Raw genomic sequence first — 16,612 nt, 5'->3', positions numbered from 1 at the left:
GGGGATTGGTTTGACTAATTCATTCCTTTTTATGGCTGAGTAGTATTCCATCGTATGGAGTATGCCACAGTTTCTTTATCCACTCGTTGATTGACGGGTATTTCAGTTGGTTCCACATTTTTGCAATTACAAATTGTGTTGCTATAAACATGCATGACCAAGTATCTTTTTCACATATGAGCTGGGTTTTGAAGCATAAATAGGAAAGGAGAAAAGTGCCCAGGACAGAAAGTTACAGCTGAGAAATATTTAAGTATTAACTTTTTTTCCCCCTGTTTAGTAGAAATGCCCATCTATCTGGATTTTTTTTTTTTTTTTTTTTTTTGAGACGGAGTTTCGCTCTTGTTGCCCAGGCTGCAGTGCAATGGCATGATCTTGGCTCACCGCAACCGCCGCCTCCTGGGTTCAAGCGATTCTCCTGCCTCAGCCTCCCAAGTAGCTGGAATTACAGGCATGCGCCACCACGCCCGGCTACTTTTGTATACACGTGTGAGCCACCGCGCCTGGCCCATCTATCTGGATTTTAACAGGAAATAGCTTGGCCAAACTTGCAACACTCCAAGTTATATGAAGTAGAATTTGAGAACTCCTCGTTACTGGGACACTCGAGAAGGGGCTGAGTGAAAGGGACAGGTGGCAGGAAGAGAGCCCAGTGGTTCCAGAGGGCAGAGAGAGAAGAGACCATTTAATAGCTGTGGGACCCATCACAGGCTTAAATCTCCCAAAAGAGATGGGGAAGAAGGAGCAGGATGGGCAGGGGCACCTTATATATGCCTTGGCCCTTGCCTGGAGCGCCCTTTCCCCTGCTCTCCACCTCTCCTGATAATGTTGCCTTCTCCTGAAGAGTGAGGCCACCTTGGTGGTGCAGAAAAATCCCATGGTCTACATCTGAAGGCCTGGGTTCGAGTCCTAGTAACTATATGATCTTGTGGCCAGCTTCAAAACCTTTGCTTGCCACACTCTAGAGAGTGACTTGGCACTCAAGGCCCTTCTCTATCCTGATGACCCTTCCAGTCTCATCTGCCCCACACCCCTCCTCACCTCAAACAACCAAGCACCTCTCTCAGACTCTGTGCCGTCATAGATACTGCTCTTTCAAGTCTGATATTGTTGCCCCGACCCTCCTAGAGAATTCCCATTCCTCTTTCAAGATATAACTCCAGTATCACCTCACACCTCCAGAAGGCCTTGCCTGGCTGCTCAGGCTAGGTAGCAACTGCCTCTGGGCCTCTAAGAGGTAGCCCTGGAGCTACGTCAACTCCAACATCTAGACCACATCTGCTCTTGCCCTTTCCTATCAACTCCACAGAACAGCCAGAAGGATTTTTTTTTTTTTTTGAGATAGTGTCTGTGTCACCCAGGTTGGAGTGCAGTGGTATGATCATAGCTCACTGCAACCTTGAACTCCTGGGCTCAAGCAATCCTCCTGCCTCAGCCTCCTGAATAGCTAGAACCACAGGTACATGCTACCACACGAGGCAAATTTTTAATTTTTTTTTTTTTTTTAGACAGAGTCTCGCTCTGTCACCCAGGCTGGAGTACAGTGGCACAATCTCTGCTCACTGCAACCTCTGCCTCCCGGGTTCAAGCGATTCTCCTGTCTCAGCCTCCCGAGTAGCTGGGACTACAGGCGTGTGCCACCACGCCTGGCTAATTTTTTGTATTTTTAGTAGAGATGGGGTTTCACTGCGTTAGCCAGGATGGTCTCGTTCTCCTGACCTTGCGATCTGCCTGCCTAGTCCTCCCAAAGTTCTGGGGTTACAGGCATAAGCCACCGCACCCAGCCTAATTTTTAAATTTTTTTAAGAGACAGTTCTTGCTATGTTGCCCAGGCTGGTCTTCAACGCCTGGCCTCAAGCAATCCTCCAGCCTTGGCTTCCCAAAGCATTGGGATTACAGGTGTGAGCCACCGGGCCCTGTCGAAAGAGATCTTTCTACAACATAAGACTCATTGTGATACCTCCCTGCTAAAAAGAACCTTCATTTCTTGGTCCCGACTATGGCCTACTAGGCTCTGTGTGATCTCACTCCTGCCTGCCTCTCCACCTTTCCCTCTCATCCTTTGTCCTCTCTGTTCCAACCAAACAAGTCTTCTTTGTTACTCAATGCACCATGTTCCTTTCCCCCCAGGAACTTCGCACTTGTACGTTGCTTCATCGTGGCCAATTTCTACTCATTCTTCAGAGCTCAGCTCAAATCTCCCTTTTTCTGGAAAGCCCTCCTTGGCCCTCCAGGCTAGTTTAGGTGGTATTCACCACAATAGTAATTTTAGAGCTATTTATAAATTATTTAATTCCTGTGTCTCCCTGGATAGAGATCATGCCCTCCTGTTCATCCCTGCCTAAGAATCACCTAAAGCAAAACTTGGCATAGAAAAGGTGCTCAGGAAGTTTTTGTTGAATGACCACAGGAGTGCTTAGCCCTTACCATATTACATGAAATCTGCAGTTTACCTGGTTTCTCTCACACCAGCCTGTGAGTTTCCAGAAAAAACTCACAGCCTGTGAGTACAGGATCCAGCCCCATGCTTGACATTTCATGGGCTCAGCAGGGGTTTTCTGAGCAGGGGAGACATTGTGATGTGCTGCCCAGATCCCCCATCACTGAGGACTTAGGACAGACACCAGCTGCTAGGAGTGCTGTTAGCACAAAGCCTTTAATGTCAGCTTCTCCACAGACAGGGCCATCTTGGCCCTTGTTGCCCCACTTGCCAGGTGGCCCCACATCCAAGGACTGATAAAGACAGGGTGACCTGGCCATCTTAGCTCATTTGATGGGCTACTCTAGCTCCAGAGTCCCTGTCGAGTCAGCTAAAACTGTCTTGGGGCCTGCATGGAGCTCACTACTTTCCCCCTGTGCCACTCCTGTTCCCTCCCATCCTTCCCACGCGTGTTGATCCCAAGGGTGCTCCCTCATAAACATCCTGCACTCCAATCTCCATCTCAGAATCGGCTTCCAGGAACCTAACCTGCAACAGGCCCTCGGTCCTCTCTTCTTCTCCCAGCTATCACTTTCAGGGAACATGCATTCATTCACCTGAAGTTTGCAGGCACCATTCAACTGTTAAAGTGTTTCGCATCCGTTTTTCTGTTACTTCCATCCTATACTGACTAGCTCCACTTAACATGTGGAGAAACTGAGGTCGGAGTGGGGGCGTAACCAGGCCAGCCTAAGGCCGCTGCACTAATGAGAAGCTGAGCTCTCAGATTTTTCCCTCCCTGTCCCTGCCAAGTCGCTGTTTCCTGGGACAAGAGGCAGCCTCACTGAAACGAATTCCGGTCTCAGGGGACAGAATCCTGAAACCCTGGCTCTGGAGTCCGGGGCAGGGGTGCGCTGCCTCAGGACAGACGGGGAAACTGAGGTCCAGAGCCAGGCATCCACCGCCTGCGGAGGAGAACAAGAACGCGGCGCGTCCTGCCTTGCGGGCCGAGCGGCGCCAGAGCCGCCTCCTCCCGCCCCCCGCGCTGGATCCCCCCGCCCCGTCTTTGCCCTCGCGACGCCGCCACCTCCGGAACAAGCCATGGTGGCGGCGACGGTGGCAGCGGCGTGGCTGCTCCTGTGGGCTGCGGCCTGCGCGCAGCAGGAGCAGGACTTCTACGACTTCAAGGCGGTCAACATCCGGGGCAAACTGGTGTCGCTGGAGAAGTACCGCGGATCGGTGAGTGCGCGGGGTCTGGCGGCGCCGCGGGGCCCGGCCTCGCCCTGGCGGGGCCTGCTGGGGGCGCCCCACAGGCCGGTCCCCCGCGCGGTGTGGCTCCGAGGACGCTCCAGCCGCGCGGCCGCCAAACCCCGGCCCCCGCCCCACTCGGCCGTGACCTCTGGCACGGCGCCCCCATCCCGCGCCCGGCTCGGCCCGCGGCTACGTGGCACGGCCCTGGCGCGGAGGAAGCCGAAGCACTCGCAGTCGGCGCCCACTTCGCTACCGGCACCTTTGGGCAGCGTGGTCCAGACCTTCGCCGGGAGGCCGGGCACCACTGTCCAGCCTTTGCCATTCACGGGTGAAAAAAGTAACCGTAGCATCGTGCGGCCTTTCCCTCTCCCATCCCCATTTTCTGCATCTGGAACGGGGAGTGGCTGATTCGGAGTCCAGTGAAGAACACTGTGGAGATCAATGTGCAGGGCAGAGGGAGTTATTTCAGATGCAGGAAGACCTTACATGGATCATCCTTGGGAGAGGGCACAAAGGCCCAGAGAGGGCAGGCTTTCGCACAAGGTCACACTACACTAGAAAGACGGGGCCGGGAAGAGAACCCCACTGCCACATCCAGGGTCCTCTCTAGGCCAAGTCCTTAGATGGCAGCTCAGGGGCACAGATAAGAGTCATCCAGGCTAATTGCCCTCTCCTTACCAAGAGGGAATCTAAGCTCCGAGAAGACTTCGGAGAGGAAGGGTATCTGGGTTGGGTCTTTGAATACGAGTGGATTTTACCAAGACTAAGAAGCAAACAGCAAGAAGGCGGGGGGGGGGGGGGGGGGGGGGCGGGGCGGGGCCAGGAGTTCCAGCTGTTGTGCTTCAAAGAGTCTAAAGCTGGAGGCTAAGAGTGGTGGAAGATGAGGCTGAAACGACTGGCAAGGGAGCAGGCGGGACCTTGAACACTACATTGAGAGGCCTGCATGTCACATTATGTGCAATGAACAACTCCCAGAGTGGACCTCTTCAGGATGGACCTGGGGACTGGTGTGAAATGGCTGGGGAGTTGAAATCTAATGAACAGGTTGGCCAGCGTCCAGTTTTGGATGAACCACACAAAAATAGATGTCAAGGTTTTTCTCCTGGGAGCAACACCATCTTTAGTGAAGACCAGTACTCTATAAGCCTTGAAATTTTCGATTATGCTGGGAGTCTTGGGGGCAGTAATCCCTGTCTTGATTGTCCCCCAGAGTGTCGTGAGTTTCAAATCAGATGAAGGCATGGATGCACTTAGTAAACTGTAGAGTGCTCTGCACCTGTGTTGGGTGGATCCCAGCAAGAACTTCATTTAGAACTCTGGGCAAAGAACCAAGAACAGGGCCCGTTCCAATTCAGGCCTCCTGTTCTCTCTAGGGCAGCTCACCAGAGAGCCCCAGGTTTAGCGTCTGCCCAGCTCTGCTACTTATTAATTCGTTGTTCATTATTGAACACCTGCTGTATACTAACTAGATACTAGGTCAGGCCCTGGGGATACAGTGGTGAACAAAACAGATTTCCACTAAATGGAGCTTACATGGGGTGAGGAGAAGAAACAGACAATAAACAAGGAACTGAGAAATGCACAAGGTCATTCCTAGTAGTAGTAAGTGCTAAGACAAAAATAGAACAAGGTCACACAGCTAGTAAGAGAGTTAGAATTTGAACCCAGGCAGTCCAGCTCCAGAGTCTATGCTCTTAGTTGCCAAGTTCAGCAGTAAACCAGGGAACAGGGAGTCCAGAAAAGCTGTAATTGGTGCTGAGTTAACCCAGGCTAGGCCTGCTGCTTGGGCAATATGCTCATTCCTTCACCTGCAAACATTTACTGGCTCCTACTACATGTCTGACACTGGGTCCAGCTCTGATGACATAGTCATGAGCAAGATTGACATGGTTGATGCCCTCAGGCTAATTGGGACCATAGTCATTTAGACCAGTATGGATGAATGGGTGACCACTTGGGAATGTGTGGGGTTATGTGTAGTGTGTGTGTTTGTGAATGGTTTACTTCTTCTGTGTACAAATCTGAGTCTGTGTCTGTGCTTGTATATGTACATATGTAAATTAACTGTGTGTACTTGGGTGTCTCTGTCTGTGTTTTGGTTTCTAAGGACCAAGCTTTTTGGTTTCAGGCATGGTACTAGAAGCCAGATTTTCCCCCTTCCAAAAGAGTGGGCAGACATGCAAGGTGTGAGTTAAAAATAAGCAAGCTTTGGCCAGACGCAGTGGCTCATGCCTGTAATCCCAGCACTTTAGGAGGCTGAGCTGGGTGGATCACAAGGTCAGGAGTTCGAGGCTAGCCTGGCCAACATGGTGAAACCCCGTCTGTACTAAAAAAAAAAAAAACAAAAATTAGCTGGGCATAGTGGCATGTGCCTGTAATCCCAGCTACTCAGGAGGCTGAGGCAGGAGAATTGCTTGTACCCGGGAGGTGGAGGTTGCAGTGAGCCAAGATCGCGCCACTGCACTCCAGCCTGGGTGACAGAGCAAGACTCTGTCTTCAAAAAAAAAAAAAAAAAAAAAAAGCTTTAATCTTTAATGTTCTCATTGCCCAGGGATCCAGCAGGGGGAAAAAAAGGAAGAACCCTAACTGAGGAAGGGAGTTAGGAGTCCCAGTTTCTCACCATTCCAGACAGAGTATGGTGTATGCTGACCTCAAATTGAACAGGTTGTTCTAATAGCCAGTGGCCCCAGGCATGGGTCATTTCTCACCTGGTGGAGGTAGGGTACAGGAGGTACAGCTCAGTGGTTCCATCATCTAGCCCAGTAGTTCTCAACTAGGAGTGATTATTCCCTTTAGGGCACAATTGGCAATATGTGGAGACATTGTTGATTGTCAAGACTGGGCATCTAGTGGGTAGAGTCCAGGGATGCTGCCAAACATCTGACAATAAATAAACAGGACATCCCCCCAACAACAAAGACTTATCTGACCCAAATGTCAATTATGGAGGATAGGGCTAGGCTGCCTAGGCACAGGGTAGGGTTTAAAATCTATTAATAATATATACCTAGAAGCTAAAAACATAGCATTTGAGCCAAAATTCTAATCACAGTCTTATAATCAAGTTCCATTAGCCAGCTTTGTATTTATTGCCTAAAGGCTTTAATAAATTTAGGGATTAGTCTAATGATAAAAGAAAGTGGTAGGCCGGGCATGGTGGTTCATGACTGTAATCCTAGCACTTTGAGAGGCTTAGCTGGTAGGATTGCCTGAGGCTAAGAGTTTTTGAGTCCAGCCTGGACAACATGGTGAGACCTGTCTCTACCAAAAGTAAAAATTAAAAAATTAGCCAGGTGTGATGGCACATGCCTGTAGTCCTAGCTATTTGAGAGGCTGAGGTGGGAGGATCACTTCAGCTCAGAAGTTTGAGACTGCAAACGGTTGGGGGTATGTCCTATTATGATTATGCCATTGCTCCAGCCAGTGACCTTGTCTGAAAAACAACAACAACAACAAAAGTGGTGTTGGTTCTCTGGAGAGGAGGGGGACAAAAAGGTGATTGCCCTGGGGTTATGAGGGTTCTTTTCTCAAGAAAACCTGTGTCTATGTTCCCATGCAGGCGTTTGTGTTTGTGTGCACACTTACTCATTCAGCTAAAATTTACCAAGACTTTTTCATATACCAGGCCCAGAGATGAGGTGGACATAGCTCCTGCCCTCAGTAGGTTCACATTCTAGAAGGGAGACTGACACATTGCAGAGTGGCAAGTGCTAGCTGACTGAGCCAAAAATTGAGCCCAGGTCTCCCTTTGTACCCCCTCTTATCAGTTCTCAGTATGTGCTCACCAGTATGTGTGCTTCTGTCCATGGATGTGCTGTGTGTGTGGGCATGTGTGGTGTTTGCTAACATATGTTTGTATCATGGCGCATGTGCATACCTATTTATGTATGTTGTATACTTATGTTCACAGATGTTCATGTATGTGTGCACACATCTGTAAGCTCCTGAATGTTTGATTTCATATGTGCCTGTCTGTGTGCGTGTGTTTGTGTATGTGTGAGAGCACTGGACACACATTTACATATGTGTACACAGTTTTCTTGTATGTGTGAGGCAGTATTAACTGTTGAGGGAGTCACATATGTGGATGTGTCAGGGCATGTACAGGTTCATGCCTCTTCACTGGCTTGTCTGGGCTTTGTTTTGTTTTCTGTCATACAGGTGTCCCTGGTGGTGAATGTGGCCAGCGAGTGTGGCTTCACAGACCAGCACTACCGAGCCCTGCAGCAGCTGCAGCGGGACCTGGGTCCCCACCACTTCAACGTGCTCGCCTTCCCCTGCAACCAGTTTGGCCAACAGGAGCCTGACAGCAACAAGGAGATTGAGAGCTTTGCCCGCCGCACCTACAGTGTCTCATTCCCCATGTTTAGCAAGATTGCAGTCACCGGTACTGGTGCCCATCCTGCCTTCAAGTACCTGGCCCGTAAGTCCTGGTCTCTTCAACCCATCACACCTCCCTCAGCTGGCTGAGGCCATGGCTCCCTGGGCAGCAGAAGCCACTGGCTGGTTGGGTGACCTGGGGCCCCTTCCCCTTCCTGATCATCTCAGGTGGACTGATGCTTTGTTCCAGCACTAATCTTTGAGGAGAGTGGAGGCAGGTACAAGCTGAGGGGTATTCTTGCCTAAGAATATCTCCATACCTGCTGCCTCTCACTTGTCCCTCAGAAGTCACTCTTTTGGACTTTTCTGGGATCCTGTTTTCACATTCAGGGGCTCCTAGAAGGAGACATTTAAGTCAGTGTGAACTAGATGAGTTTATGGACATATGATGGAGAAACCAAGGCATAGACAGGGGATGCCACCTGCTTGGAGAAAGCTGACCAAGAGGGCGGACAGGCATCTTCACCCTGAGGCAGTGGCGGAGTCTGTAACAGGCCATGGAGGGAGACCTTCTGAGCTAAAATACCAGATCTTAATATTTGAGAACAAGATCCCTTCTCCAGCTGCAGAAGCCTCAGAGCCACAGAATGGGGTCACGGGCTAAGCTTGCCGTTCTGACCCTGTTTCTTCCCTCAGGCCTTCTCCTTTGGAGGCCCCATTTTTGCCTTTTCTGATTCCGTGCTTCTGGTGGCCTTTGTATCCCTCGCCACCACCCCACCCTGCAACCCATTCACCTGGAGGAGTAAATGAGAAGCAACAGTGCAGCAAACAAAAGGTCCCTTACTGTGGCAGGTTTGCGTCTTGCTCTGTGGCTCAGTCCTAATGTTTATTTTTTTCTCTGTGTTCTTTTATTAGTTCCTTCCCAGTTCTCACAGTTATAGATCAAACCCGGCCTTGCTTTTAGAAGCACCTGGGGAGCTCTTAAAAATGCACAAGGCTGAGACCTACTGAAGCAGGGCCCAAGAATCTTTATTTTAAGCACTCCCCTGACCCCCAGTGATTCTGATGAAACCAGTCCATGGACTAACATTTGGAAACCATTAAAACTGAATTAGAGAATAGGGTGTAGACTATTCAGTAGTTCGAAGTCATTAATAAAGGAGGATTTGATACCACTTTATCAAGCACGTCACAGAATCCTACAGCAGTTGTTCTCAACCTTGGCCCCACTTTGGAATCTCCCAGGGGGCTTTTGAAAAATGCTGATGCCTGAGCCTCATCCGCAGAGATTCTGGTTGGAGTGGTCTGGGGTGTGGACTGGGCATCAGTATTAGCTGCCACCAGGGAAAGATGGACACTGAGAGTGAAGTCCCAGGAGAGGGTACGCAGGGTAGCACACTTTGCTCTCCTTCCTTTTTCTCTAGAGACTTCTGGGAAGGAGCCCACCTGGAACTTCTGGAAGTACCTTGTAGCCCCAGATGGAAAGGTGGTAGGGGCTTGGGACCCAACTGTGTCAGTGGAGGAGGTCAGACCCCAGATCACAGCACTCGTGAGGAAGCTCATCCTACTGAAGCGAGAAGACTTATAACCACTGCGTCTCCTCCTCCACCACCTCATCCCGCCCACCTGTGTGGGGCTGACCAATGCAAACTCAAATGGTGCTTCAAAGGGAGAGACCCACTGACTCTCCTTCCTTCACTCTTATGCCATTGGTCCCATCATTCTTGTGGGGGAAAAATTCTAGTATTTTGATTATTTGAAACTTACAGCAATAAATAGGAACTCCTGGCCAATGAGAGCTATTGACCAGTGAATCACCAGCCGATACGAACGTCTTGCCAACAAAAATGTGTGGCAAATAGAAGTATATCAAGCAATAATCTCCCACCCAAGGCCTCTGTAAACTGGGACCAATGATTACCTCATAGGGCTGTTGTGAGGATTAGGATGAAATACCTGTGAAAGTGCCTAGGCAGTGCCAGCCAAATAGGAGGCATTCAATAAACATTTTTTGCATATAAACCAAAAAATAACTTGTTATCAATAAAAACTTGCATCCAACATGAATTTCCAGCTGATGATAATCCAGGCCAAAGGTTTAGTTGTTGTTATTTCCTCTGTATTATTTTCTTCATTACAAAAGAAATGCAGGTTCATTGTAAAAATCCAAACAATACCTCATGATATTAAATAAAAATGAAAGTATCCTCCTCATTTTCCATAGTCTCCCTCCCTAGAGGTAAACAGTATTACCAGTTTGGTACAAAGGCTGCCAGGCCTTTGGTTAAGCCAATCATTATTGCCCAATAAGAACTCACTGAGTGACCAGGCGCGGTCGCTCACGCCTGTCATCCCAGCACTTTGGGAGGCTGAGGTGGGTGGATCACCTGAGGTCAAGAGTTTGAGACCAGCCTGGCCAACATGGTGAAAACCCATCTCTACTAAAAATACAAAAAGTAGGCTGGGCGCGGTGGCTCACGCCTGTAATCCCAGCACTTTGGAAGGCCAAGGCGGGCGGATCATGAGGTCAGGAAATCGAGACCAACCTGGCTAATATGGTGAAACCCCGTCTCTACTAAAAATACAAAAAATTAGCCAGGCGTGGTGGCGGGCGCTTGTAATCCCAGCTACTCTGAAGGCTGAGGCAGGAGAATGGCATGAACCCGGGAGGTGGAGCTTGCAGTGAGCCGAGATCGCGCCACTGCACTCCAGCCTGTGCACTCTAGCCTGGGCGACAGAGTGAGACTCCGTCTCAATAATAATAATAATAATAAAATAAAAATACAAAAATTAGCCTAGCATGACCGGGCGCGGTGGCTCATGCCTGTAATCCCAGCACTTTGGGAGCCCAAGGCGAGTGGATCACCTGAGGTCAGGAGTTTGAGACCAGCCTGGCCAACATGGTGAAACCCCGTCTCTACAAAAATATAAAAATTACAGGCATGATGGCAGGTGCCTGTAATCCCAGCTACTCTGAAGGCTGAGTCAGGAGAATCGTTTAAATCTGGGAGGCAGAGGTTGCTGTGAGCCGAGATCATGCCACTGCACTCTAGCCTGGGCAGCAGAGAGAGACTCTGTCTTAAAAAAAATTAAAAAATTCACTGAGTAATCCACTAGCCAAAAGTACACCTCAATAACAAATAGGCAAAGGAGATGAATAGATAGTTCACGGAAGACTATAGATGCATAATAAGGATACAAAAAGATGTCCAGCCTCATTGAAGTTGGAAAGATTTTTTTTTTTTTTTTTTTGTGATGGAGTCTAGCTCTGTCACCCAGGCTGGAGTGCAGTGGCGCAATCTCGGCTCATTGCAAGCTCTGCCTCCCAAGTTCACGCCATTCTCCTGCCTCAGCCTCCCGAGTAGCTGGGACTACAGGCACCCACCACCACGTCCGGCTAATTTTTTTTTTTTTTTTTTTTTTGTATTTTTAGTAGAGACGGGGTTTCATCGTGTTAGCCAGGATGGTCTTGATCTCCTGACCCAGTGATCCGCCCACCTCGGCCTCCCAAAGTGTTGGGATTACAGGCGTGAGCCACCATGCCTGGCCAAAAGATTTTTTTTAATGATAATACCCCTGGTTGGCAGTGATGTGAGGAAATGGGCATTCACATAAACTGTGGTACGATAAACTGGCACAAGTGTTTGGAGGGTGATTTGGCAATATCTTTTAAAACAAAGTGTTCATACCTTTTGTTTTTGCTTTTTGTTTTGAGACAGGGTCACATCCTGTTGCCCAGGCTGAAGAAGACTGGCTCGATCGTAGCTTACTGCAACCTTAGCCTCCTGAGTAGCTAGGACTGCAGGTACATGCCACCATGCAACATAGTGGGACCCCACCTCTACAAAAAAAAATTAGCTGGCCATGGCAGTGCATGCCTGTAGTCCCAGCTATCAGGAGGCTGAGGTGAGAGAATTGCTAGAGCCTGGGAGGTCAAGGCTACAGCGAACTGTAACCATGCCACTGCACTCAGCCTGGGTGACAGAGGAGACCTTGCCTCAAATTATAAACTAATATGGTTATTAAAATGAATGAATTAAGTCTCTATATACTACCATAGAAAGTTGTCCAAAAGTGAAAAAACGATAAGTTGTAAAACAGAATGAACACATGCACGTACCCAGAAAAACCAGTATGAACAAGTGTAATGTTTTTATTAAAAATTTACAATGTTGCTGGGTGCATTAGGTAGCTGACGCCTGTAATCCCAGCACTTTGGGAGGCAGAGGTGGGAGGACTGCTTGAGCCCAGGAGTTCAAGACCAGTCTGGGCAACATGGCAAGACCGTGTCTCTACAAAAAAATTTAAAAATTAGCCAGGCGTGGTCACTCACACCTGTAGTTCCAGCTACTCAGGAGGCTGAAGCAGGAGGATTGTTTGAGCCCAGGAGGTTGAGGCTGCAGTGAGCCGTGTTTGCGCCACTGTACTCCAGCCTGGGCAATGGGAGTGGACCCTGTCCCAAATTTTAAAAAAATTTACTATGTTAAGTGTGAGGGAAAGAGAGAGGGAAAAATACAGACCAAACTCTTAATGGTGGTTGTCTGTGAGGGGCTGAGGTAGGATAACAGGAGTCATTTTCATTAAGTTTCTGTAATGTTTGAATTTTGTATGTCAAATCCATATTTCACCTTTATATAAATGTGGAAAGGTGGCTAAAAATTGGGGTGCAGCCTGGGCAACATAGTGAGACTTCATCTCTACAAAAAATCAAAAAATTAGCCAGGTGTGATGATGCACACCTATAGTCCCAGCTACTCAGGAGGCTGAGTGAGGAGGGTTACTGGAGCCTGGGAGTTTGAGGCTGCAGTGAGCTATGATCACGCCACTGCACTGCAAACTGAGCAACAGACCAACATACTATGAAAAAAAATGGGGTGATGGGCAGAGTCACTGGTAGATAATTCATTGGCCAATAAGAATTGCAGGTGTACTTTATCTAAGGTCACTCTTCTAGAAGTCTGGAAACTCAGATTCAAGTTCTTGTTGTGCCCCTGACTTACAGCAAATTCTTCCCTCTCTGCTGTCCTCCGTTTTCTCACTGGACAATGAAAGGGTTAAACTGTACTTAGGATTTGCACAGTCTCCCTTCATGGTGCTTCTCTAAAGCTAACAAAACTAAAGTGAAGGCTGTCCATGGGGTGACCACAGCCCCTCCTACGGTGGCCTCTCAGCTGCCCTTACACACCCTCCTCTTAGCTGCAGCTCTGCATGTACTTGGGTGCATGCACACACACACAGTGAAGCCCAGCTTGCACACATGTTCACACTGCACATCTGGGAACCACAGTCTCCTGCAGCAACCTTCCTCCCTCCATACCCACTGTCTCCACCACCCGTACGTATGCCTCCCCTCACTGTGCTCACCAAGGCCATCACTTAGTGCCTTATCGTTAAAGCCAATGAGTATCTCTCACCTTGTCTTCCTTGACCTCTCAGCTGCATGTGACACTGCAGACTCTGCTCTTCTCCCTGGCACTTGCTCATTCCTTGGCGTTCCTGTATCTGTCTTCTCTTAGTTTCCCCTATCTCTCTAAGTGTTCCTCCGTTCTCAGTGTCAATGTCTCTCCCTTCTCTATCCACCCCTTCCCTGTTGGTCTTCCATGGGGTTCTAGTCTGATCTAGTTTCTCATCCCATATACCCTTCTGTAGCCAGCTCATTTTTTCCCATGGTTTTGACCACCATCTGCACCCTGCTGACACCAAAATCTCTATATCCATGCAGGAATCCCATCCACCTGCCTCCTGGGCATCTCTACAGATACTTCAATTCAACATGGCCAGGACTAAATTCACCCTCATCTTTCCCCAACACATCTGCTCTTCCTTCCACTCCGCCTTGGCAGCCCCTGGAGCCTTGTCTTTCATACACCACTTACTTATCACACTCTATTCCCATCACTTAAGAAACTGCTCTCCCTTCCCTCTCCTGAGCACAGTGCTAGGCCCTTAATAGATGAAATTAAATTATGTCATAAGCCTTTGGAGCACCAACTCCATGCCTGCTCCTGCCTAAGCCCTATCTGGAAACCAAAGATGAGCAAGCCCATTTCACCAGAAATGTAGAGTCCGTCTGAGGACTTTACGCTCCCAATTAGCCCTGCATTTCTGTGGACTTTATCAGCTTTCTGCTGTTCCCAACCCCCCTCTAATACATGTAAGAGTCCCCTAGGAAAAAGTTACTTTAAATCCTTACCAACAGTCACCTTAGTCATTGGTTAACCAGTATCTGCTAAGATCTTGGTTTTAAACTAATCCCTTGGTTATCAAATAACACTTGAGTAGTTAATATTTGATTATCTACTAACGCCACCTTAATTATCTTCTAACACCTTATTTACAAGCCAAATACTTTATTTATTAGGTTATATCTTAGGACTTAGTAGTTTAAAAGTATTTGCTATGTCTTAGTTATTAATCAAATTTTCTTTCTTTCTTTTTTTTTTTTAAAACAAGGTCTTACTCTCCCACCCAGGCTGGAGTGCAGTGGTGCAATCACAGTTCACTGCAGCCTCAACCTCCTAGGCTCAGGCAATCCTCCCACCTCAGCCTCCTGAGTAGCTGGGGCCACAGGTGCTCACCACCATGTCTGGCTAATTTTTGTATTTTTTGTAGAGATGGGTTTTTGCCATGTTACCCAGGCTGGTCTTGAACTCCTGGGCTCAAGTGATCTGCTCTCCTTGGCCTCCTAAAGTGCTAGGATTACAGGTATGAGGCACCACGCCTGGCCTTAATCAATATTTTAGTTACCTGATCCCTTAGCTCTCTGCTGAGTTTAGAGTAGATTAGCAAGTCAGAAACCATCAGTTAGGAGTTTGGGGAAGAGGTCATTTCTGGATATGGAAAAATACAGGCCTTTGTCTTTTGCTGAGCTCTCCTCTCACCCTCAAATGATTCTCTTTCAACATCAACCGGCCCCAGGTCCTGAGAGAAAAGGAGGTCCCATCCTAATTTCTTATTTGTTTCTCTGAGCCAGGCTGGAGGGGACTTCCTGGAATGTTGTGATTGGCAGGGACTTTCATTCATCAACAAATATTTCTTGAGCACTGCATATCTGTCAAGTTCTCCGTAAGTTCTAACTGTACATCAGCAAACAAAATGGGCATGTTCCCAGCTGCTATGGCTCTTAGAGAATAGTGGAAAAGATAAACATTAAACAAATAGTTATTCTGATTATTATGTGATTACAATTATGATAAGCACAGGGATTATGATAAGTACAGGGAGATGTGAGTGTGTATAAAAGTGGCACTTGACCTATTGTGGGATTCAGAGACTTCCTTGAGAAATGACATTAAAGCTGAAAGCTGAAATTTTAATAAGAGTTAGGGAAAAAATGGTAAGGAAGTCCAAAGCAGATAGAGTGGCTTGGGCAAAAGCCCAAAGGAAGGAAAAGGCTGATATGATGGAGCTAGTGCTGCCTGGAGCCACATGATGAGGAGAAGGACCAGAGAGGTAGGCAGATGCCAGATCATGCAGGGCCTTGTGGAATCTAAGTGAGAAATGATGTGACCTGGCCTAGCATAAAGCATCTGTCTTCTATTGGTATAAGATCTTCCTTAGAGTCCCAAATCTGACGGCCAGAAATAAACCCTGGGGCAGAGGCAGTCATTGAACCACTGGTAGAAGAAGGCTGCAGCTGAATGCCGTGGCTCACGCCTGTAATCCCAACACTTTGGGAGGCTGAGGAGGGTGGATTACCTGAGTTCAGGAGTTCGAGACCAGCCTGACCAACATGGCGAAACCCTGTCTCTACTAAAAATACAAATATTAACCGGGGGCAGTGGCTTGTGCCTGTAGTCCCAGCTACTGGGGAGGCTGAGGCAGGAAAATCGCTTTAACCTGGGAGGCAGAGGTTGCAGTGAGCCCAGATTTCACCACTGCACTCCAGCCTGGGCAACACAGTGAGACTCCATCTCAAAAAAAGAAAAAAAAAAAAAAGGAGTAGGCTGTTCTGCTCTGGGGGCTGCCTGGAGGACAGGTCACCAAGGAGACACCTGTGGAAAGCAGGCAGCCCTGAAATCCCCCAGCTCTCTAGCTGAGCCAGCCAAGAGATAGCTGAGAAGATTGCCAAGACTGGAGTCCCTACTAACCACCTGCTTTCGTGGATTCCTGGACACCCCTGGAGTGATTACATTGCAGATAGTCCACTTTTTTATTTTTATTTTTATTTTTTGAGACAGAGTCTCGATCTGTTGCCCAGGCTAGAGTGCAGTGGTGCAGTCTTGGCTCATTGCAACCTCTGCCTCCCCAGTTCAAGTGATTCTCATGCCTCAGCCTCCCGAGTAGCTGGGACCACAAGCACGTGCCACCACGCCCAGCTACCTTGTTTTTGTTTTTGTTCGAGACATAGTTTTAGTCTTGTTGCCCAGGCTGGAGTGCAATGGCACTATCTTGGCTCACTGCAACCTCCGCCTCCTGGGTTCAAGCGATTCTCCTGCCTCAGCCTCTCAAATAGCTGGGATTACAGGCATGGGCCACCACACCAGGCTAATTTTGTATTTTTAGCAGAGATGGGGTTTCATCATGTTGGTCAGTCTGGTCTTGAACTCCTGACCCCAGTTGATCTGCCTGCCTCGGCCTCCCAAAGTGCTGGGATTACAGGTGTGAGCCACTGTGCCTGGC

The 16,612-nt window shown here is 48.5% G+C and overlaps 1 protein-coding gene across 1 annotated transcript; it reads left to right on the top strand.

The window, feature by feature from the left end:
- Window positions 1-2,143: 2,143 nt before the first annotated feature.
- Window positions 2,144-10,204, top strand: GPX7 (glutathione peroxidase 7). The gene is made up of 3 exons (XM_002810818.5): window positions 2,144-3,658; window positions 7,832-8,093; window positions 9,415-10,204. Exons 1-3 carry the CDS (start codon window positions 3,521-3,523, stop codon window positions 9,576-9,578), a joined length of 564 nt encoding a protein of 187 aa, XP_002810864.1. The 5' UTR covers window positions 2,144-3,520; the 3' UTR covers window positions 9,579-10,204.
- The last annotated feature ends 6,408 nt before the right edge of the window (window positions 10,205-16,612 follow it).

The sequence above is a fragment of the Pongo abelii genome, chromosome 1 (genome assembly GCF_028885655.2).
Source record: "Pongo abelii isolate AG06213 chromosome 1, NHGRI_mPonAbe1-v2.0_pri, whole genome shotgun sequence".
NCBI classification, from domain to species: Eukaryota; Metazoa; Chordata; class Mammalia; order Primates; family Hominidae; genus Pongo; species Pongo abelii.
The sequence above is the reverse complement of the archived record's forward strand: the minus strand, read 5'-3'. Positions and strand labels throughout refer to the sequence as shown.

Excerpts from the sequence above, each read along its gene's own strand:
- GPX7 (XM_002810818.5), top strand. The coding sequence starts at position 3,521 with ATGGTGGCGGCGACGGTGGCAGCGGCGTGGCTGCTCCTGTGGGCTGCG. Across the intron at positions 3,659-7,831 it reads TGGAGAAGTACCGCGGATCG|GTGTCCCTGGTGGTGAATGT; the intron begins GTGAGTGCGCGG and ends TCTGTCATACAG. Across the intron at positions 8,094-9,414 it reads TGCCTTCAAGTACCTGGCCC|AGACTTCTGGGAAGGAGCCC; the intron begins GTAAGTCCTGGT and ends CTTTTTCTCTAG.